The 7,135-nt window shown below is 38.1% G+C and overlaps 1 protein-coding gene across 1 annotated transcript; it reads left to right on the top strand.

The window, feature by feature from the left end:
* Positions 1–2,275: 2,275 nt before the first annotated feature.
* LOC139300425 (coenzyme Q-binding protein COQ10 homolog, mitochondrial) lies at positions 2,276–5,253 on the top strand. Its single transcript, XM_070923530.1, has 5 exons — positions 2,276–2,379; positions 2,998–3,150; positions 3,768–3,960; positions 4,231–4,332; positions 4,933–5,253. The coding sequence occupies exons 1-5, from the start codon at positions 2,276–2,278 to the stop codon at positions 5,083–5,085; spliced, it is 705 nt and encodes a 234-aa protein (XP_070779631.1). The 3' UTR covers positions 5,086–5,253.
* Positions 5,254–7,135: the final 1,882 nt, after the last annotated feature.

The following is a 7,135-nucleotide window of genomic DNA, read 5'->3' as shown; positions in this document are numbered from 1 at the left end:
TTTTACTTCATGCGCAGACTTGCTCTTCTTTTACTTTATGTGCAGAGGTTAATATTTTGCTCTTTCATTCTTGATTTCTGGAATAAAGTTGACTCTGACTCACTGCGGTTGCTCAACTGGAAAGGGCAGTAAGTTCAGAGTGTTGTGAGTAGAGTTCATAAGAGGGAGTGACTCCATGCTTCTATTTTTGTATGTCACTTATCAAACGTTATATTCCTTATCACAATATAAAGATATAAATATGAAAATAGACTATTTCCTGGTTGGTGGAGAAATACTTGATAAGGATTATGTTTTGAGTGATTCAACACTTTTGCATTCCTGTCGTTTGATAGCGGTTCCACACCGGTTGGCATGTTTTCACTGGGCTAGATGTGCTTCTGGACAGATTTAATTCCACATTGTTATGTAATTTTTGATTGGGAGAGGAACAACTTCCTCACTCCAAAGCATGAAATGAAAAAAAAAATCTCCAGGAGTTTCTCCAGTGACACCGAAAGGAAAATAAGCATGTTTTTACATGAATTAATTATATTGTATGTTGTATTTCTTTTCTAGTGCCTGCTTAACCACTTATTTGTCCACTTGAGGGATAAATTAATAAAGTATTTGAACTGAACTGACTTTGGATATATATATATGTTATACACTCACTGCAGATTTTATTGTAGACTTGTACCTTAATTACTTTGTCTCTAGGTATGGGAAACAATAGTGAATACTTCATCATGGAAGTTAAGTGTCAGGAGGTAATAATAATAATAAAGAGGACATTTAAAAACTATTAAAAGTTAAGAAATGTCTTTCTGAATTGTTGGAAGAAAATTGTAAGGAGGAAGTTTAAATGCCTCAGTTGGGCTTTTGAATCACTGAACCGTTCAGGGATCAAAGACTGAATGAGGGCCAGCTGGAACAGCATCCATCCCTGTGTCATTTTTGGATCAGGCTGGAGCTGTTAAGCCCATGAGTATGTTCTCTTATAACGTGAGACAGGTTAGCTTGCCTGTACGTCTACTACGAGTTACGTTTCAGGCCTATCTTTGACAGGAATGACTAAGGTTCTTAAATCCCTCCCTGATCAAGTGCCCTAATTCCAGTCTGAAGATCCTGAAATGGATCCTGCATTAGCAGTTCTGGCTGTGTTACCGCACAGCCACTTAATACAGCAGTGCTCTCAGAGCCTGTGCAGATCAGTATAATTAGAGTTAGGTAAAGGTTTTTTAACACGTTGTAAAACTTAGTTTTGCATTAGAATGCTGCTCTTTCGTGATACTTTTATTACTTTTAATACTTTTCATTACTACAGTTCATTTGAATGTAGATGATGACCTTTATTCCTGTGTAGCACCAAAGTCCAGGTGTGTCATGTGCACAACATGTGCTTGCTTCACTTGTTCATAGCTCAACCACACAGTATCATTTAGACTTTGACTTACTGCTAGAAAGCTTTCCGAATCCTGGGAACTCCGCTGTCAAACATTGTCAGTGATTCAATCACAAATTATTCAAATCTGCCAGATTGACTTGAATAAGACAACAGATCTGTATTTTCATCATCATTTCATTATCATTTGCTATTTTTGGGTGACAAGAGGTGAAATGTAAACCTCAGACTGCCATTCGAAAGGGTTTTATCTAAATTTACTCCACGTGTCTGTCTCTGAGTGAGGATAGAGGAGATTAGCTCTCACTACTATATTATGCATCCCATAATAACAATACAACTTATAATAACACATGTAATTAAAAGTCTTAATAACAAGTTACTAAATGGTTTACAAAAAGACATAAAATCAGAACATTTGAAAAATGTATGGGCCTGTCTTGTCACTATGTGTAGTTATACTTGTGGTGCTTCACAAACGTTGTCATGTTTGTAAAAACCCCAAATATACATACACTCCACCAGCACCTCCACTGATGAATACAATGTCAAAGAAATGTTCACTTAATAAAAATAATTCAATTGTAAAACAGTAATTTAACAGTTCCGTCAATCAGTAAAATCTATAAGTCCTCTGAATATCTTTAATCGTTTTTTTTTTGTTCCTTTTTACGAATCACCTGTGAGGAATCAATCTCAGCTTTTAAACTTTATCAATCCTTCTTTTTGATTGGCCAGAGCCAATCTCCTGTTACGTCACTGCTGTCCTTATCGGGCATGTGGAGCGGCTCATCAGTCAGAACAAAGCCGGGCTGCTGCTGCTGCTGCCGGGGTGGAAATACCGACGTCTCTCCTAAGAACCTGTATTCGTTTTTGTACATAAACTTCACCATGACCAACAAAACGACTCCTCTCTTTTTTAAGGCGCTGCTGGAGATGTCTGAAGCCCACTCTTCAAAAGTTGTGCGAGGAAACGCAAGAAGAGCACATATCAGGTGAGTGATAAAGAGGTGCGTACAGGTAGGCGAAATACTGAGCAAAGTTTCATTGAACCGGTTAAGATTACAATTTACCAGTAACGCGGTTATTGAAATGTAGTTATTGGTGTAATGTTTCTTAAAATTTCCCCACATCTTTTATTGTGAATAGACTGTAGATTTAACTTTCAGTGTTTGAGAAGTGTGTGAGTGATGCAACACTTACCAGTATCGGGACTTAAGCTGCTTGTAAGTTTCCTCAGTGAGAAATAAAATGTGATGTGAAAGTCAGTATCCTCATCAGCAGGAGGGAAATATTAATCCAGTTAGTTAGTTAGTTAGAAAAAGGTTAATGAATGCTTTGCTTTCCCTTGAAATATCTTCATTCATGTGAATTTATGCTCATACATTCAAATACTGAAGGTAAACTGTTATTCTTAAAATCACCGACTAAATGCACAGAAAATGTAAATTGATCCATCAGATGGCACAGGACCCCCCACAGAGTAAACCTGGGGTGTTCTTTGTATATTTCCAACAGCAACACTCTTTGTGTGTGTGTGTGTGTGTGTGTGTGTGTGTGTGTGTGTGTGTGTGTGCGTGTGTGTATATTAAATATATAACTCTTTCCCTCAGACTCTTGGGCTCCTGTGGGGCCCTGGCAGTGAGAAGAGCCAGCCTGCCTCTCTGCTCCACCATCCCCATCAGCACACCCAGCCGCAGCTTCATCAACCTGGCTGCCCCCATCATCACCCGTAGGATGGAGTACACCGAGTGCCGGACATTAGGGTGAGTACCCAGATATGATGTCCAACATGTTGAAAAACACTGAAACAAAAACACAATAACCCCTCAAAATGTACAATTGAACTGAAAGAAGTGTATGTAGTATTAAAAAATAAAATAAAATGTAAAAACTGGGAACATTTAGGTTTTGTTCATTTGCGTGGTAAAGCACATGTTTTGGCTAATTGAAAAATGAATGTAAACATCAAACACCTCATCCAAACTTCATACATGAAGAGGTTATGAATAGAGCTGAAACAATTAGTCAATTAATTGATTAGTCCACAATCAGAAAATTAATCTGCAACTATTTGATATAAAAATGGTTTTGAGTGCCATTTTAAGCAAAAATGCCAAACATTTGCTAGATCAAGCTTCTCAAATGTGAGGATTTGCTGCTGTTCTTTGTTTTGTATGACAGTATACAGACAGTAAGTTTGCTTGCATTTTGAACTATTAAACTAAAAAATGTGTAAAATTAAACCTTTAAAAAATTGTTACAATGTACATGGAGCATGACATGGAAAAGCAACTTCAAGAATTAAATTCACAAATCTATATTAAAATGGCGATATCGTCTCATTCGATGTACCTCTGTCTTTATGTGACTGTGTACTCAGGTATACTCCAGAGCAGATGTACAGTGTGGTGGCCAGTGTGGACCAGTACCAACACTTTGTTCCCTGGTGCAAGAAGTCTCGGGTCATGAAGGGACGTAATGGCGATGTCCGGGCGGAGCTGGAAATAGGTTTCCCCCCCATCGTGGAGCGCTACACCTCTGAGGTCACTGTCGTGCCAAACCACCAAGTCAGGGTAAGTCCTTGTCTTGGTAGCTCCAGAAAACAACCATTACTAAATACCTACTTACTGTCTCAGACAATACACATTTTATCAAAGCACACTTCTTGTACTTGCTGAAAAACCTCCACTGAAGGATTTCAGTTTTGAAATTGTGAGGAGTCCCTTCTGGTCCAAAGTCTCACAACACAAAACACAAACAATGTTGTCTGGGCTTTGACCCAGTGTGTGCTCTTTGCCTTTTGGCAGTCCATGATAAATAAAGGGTAATTTCTTTTGAAACAGGCCGTGTGTACTGATGGATCCCTCTTCAGCCATCTTGAAACATTATGGAGGTTTGCCCCTGGAGCCAAGGATCTACCAGCCTCCTGCAAAGTGGATTTCTGTGTAAGTGTATAAGATGAGATGAATATCTACCCTGACAGCCAAGAGGAAATCAGGTTTTTACAGAACCCACAGTAATTTGATGTGTGGAGAGATGGGAAAATGTAGAATTATGCAATGAAAATAATGTAAACAATGAGAGAATAAAACAGCAGTGACAGTGAATCCATGGAATTAACAAACGCACTGATCACAATAGAATGACTTGCCCATGGGACTTGAAAGACCAGATTGCATACTTAAGGAGCGACTCATTCCAAGTCTTCGTTCCTGTACCACAGTGAATGGATTACTGACTGAAAGGAAGTGTTGAAATCCCATTATGCTCTACATTTAGTCTTGAGTAGCATGCTGGTGTCCCTGGAGGCCTGAAATAGCTGTCAGCAGGGAACAGTGTTAAGAAGCTGCTGACAGGAGTTTGACCTTAATGTAGGCTCAGATTGGGTCAACCAGGAAGTGCTTGGATTTCCGTAGAACATTAAGGAGGACAGATTATCAATGCACTTGTAAAGGAAATAACCACAGAACTGATGGAGATGTGGGTCTATATTCCAATGCAAACAGTTCGCTAACATGTTTGTCCCCCTCCTGTGTCTTCTCTAGGTGTCATTTGAGTTCAAGTCTCTTCTGCACTCTCAGCTGGCCAGCGTGTTCTTTGAAGAAGTGGTTAAGCAGATGGTCAGTGCCTTTGAGTCACGAGCAGCGACACTTTACAGGAACCAGCAGGAGGCGTTGTTGAGGAGGCAGTCGATTTGAGGCGACCCCTTTGACCTCCACTCTACCCACATCCACTGGGACCTTTAACCAAACCTTGCTCTACCTACCATCAACACTTGTCTTACACATGAGACTGGATCTTCTTTTTGCACTCATATCTTATACTTGCGTTGACATGCACTAGGAATATGTGTAAAACAATTTATCTATAAGCCACAAGCTAATTTATTTACTTTCTTGTACATATATATATGTATATATATATATATATATATATTTATTTTAGGGATAGTAATAAATGTATGGTTTCAAATTATACAGCATTTTTGTTGGTGGAATTAAAAATCTCTTATTTTGGTAAACTTATGTCCAAGTGTTATTTATATCTACTTTTTCAAAAATATTCTGTTTCAATTTATAGATATATATCTTTTTTGGATAATTTTTCCATGGACCCCAGTGACTGGGCAAAACTGCTTACTCCTTGTTGTGTGTTGGGTAAGGGTATGGAGAAAAGCACTTCCTGGAACTGTTGCATAAGCCACATAACACCAATGACCTGAAGCTACAGTCAATATTTCCCTGCTATCCAGCTATTCAGCTTCTGAGAACTAGTTTTACTCAGGAGGTGATGATTTGTTTTCATGTTAAGAAACTTGTAAAAGGACATGTGGTTCTAATTTTACATTCCAAACAACTCATGACCATTTTAACAGCACACAGGACAAACTGAAAGTACAAGATCAATTGCTTTTGCTAAAATCAATGCCACAAATTTGTCCCTGGTTTGCTTTATTTACCATAACAAGCAGAAAAGAATCAGTGCAAAAGCACAATTAACATCATATCTGGATCCCTGGTAATAGTGCCTGATAATGTGACTCAAACTAGACATACATGAGTCCTGGTGGTACAGAGACATACAGATGTCATGTCACAGTGCATACACAGACAATAGGAGCTCATACAGTTCAAAGATATGATATGAGGCATATTCTAGATAGCAGACAATGTATTTCATAAGCTATGAACAGTTTTCATGTAGGAAGTCACTGATTTCACAAATGTTTTGAAATGTTTTGAACTAATTCTCAGAATATGGAAAGAATATTTGAATATTAACAATATCTAGATAGCCTTAAATAATGCAAAATTTATGGAAGGCATTTAAGGCATTGAACACTGAAGTAAAGATATTTACTTTCAGTCTCTTTTCAGAAAAAGTAACATCAATCACCCCCAAAACATGTTTATTTTCATCTTCCATTTTACATTTTTTATTATGCAAGGATATGAGACATAAATACAAGTCCAACATTAAACCTTTTATCCTCGGCGTAATAGAGACACCACTTAAGCCTGATGAAAGATTTCTCAAATACAGGATGCTTGTCTCAAGCGGACAGTCAGCAATCATAAACTAATGACTTGTTAAGTAACTCAGCAAGATTAATCAAGCTATTCATCGTGAAAGTCGGCAACACTATTGTACTCAAATGAGAAAAATGTAAAAAACACAACATTTCTGGCTCAAAGAAATGTATTGAGTCTAATTAGATAAATAGATTTACATTTCACTGTGATTGTACCTTGTATGATTAAATGTGAAATGGTGGAAAAGAGGGTATCATGTGACCTCACTTAACCTCCTTTGTGAAAGACAATTTATCATCATCATCCATCTCCCCAGTTTGAGAATCCCTACAGTGATTGTCTATTACTTTTTACTTTTCTTAGTTTTAAGATCTTTTTGTTGACAACTTTACTTCCGCCTGTGTTTCCCGTCTGTGTGATTGTCTGCACCTGCCCTGATTAATTTCACCTGCCCCACATTATCCCCACCTTGCTTCTCTATTTAGTCTGTGTGTTTGCCTCTCTCCACTACCAGTTTGTTGTATGTTATTTCTGTGTGTTACTTGTCTTGGCTCCCTATTTCCTCCGTGTGTTCCCATACTAACTTTTTGGATTTTTGGATTGTTATTTGAACTTTGATTCTTGCCTGCTCCCTGTTGGTTTTGTTTGCCTTTTTAGACTGCTTTCCCAGTTTTGACCACTGCTTGCTTCACCATCCTGTAAGTCTTTGTCCCCC

Source organism: Enoplosus armatus, chromosome 17 (genome assembly GCF_043641665.1).
Source record: "Enoplosus armatus isolate fEnoArm2 chromosome 17, fEnoArm2.hap1, whole genome shotgun sequence".
NCBI classification, from domain to species: domain Eukaryota; kingdom Metazoa; phylum Chordata; class Actinopteri; order Centrarchiformes; family Enoplosidae; genus Enoplosus; species Enoplosus armatus.
This window is presented reverse-complemented; position numbering and strand designations above follow the sequence as displayed.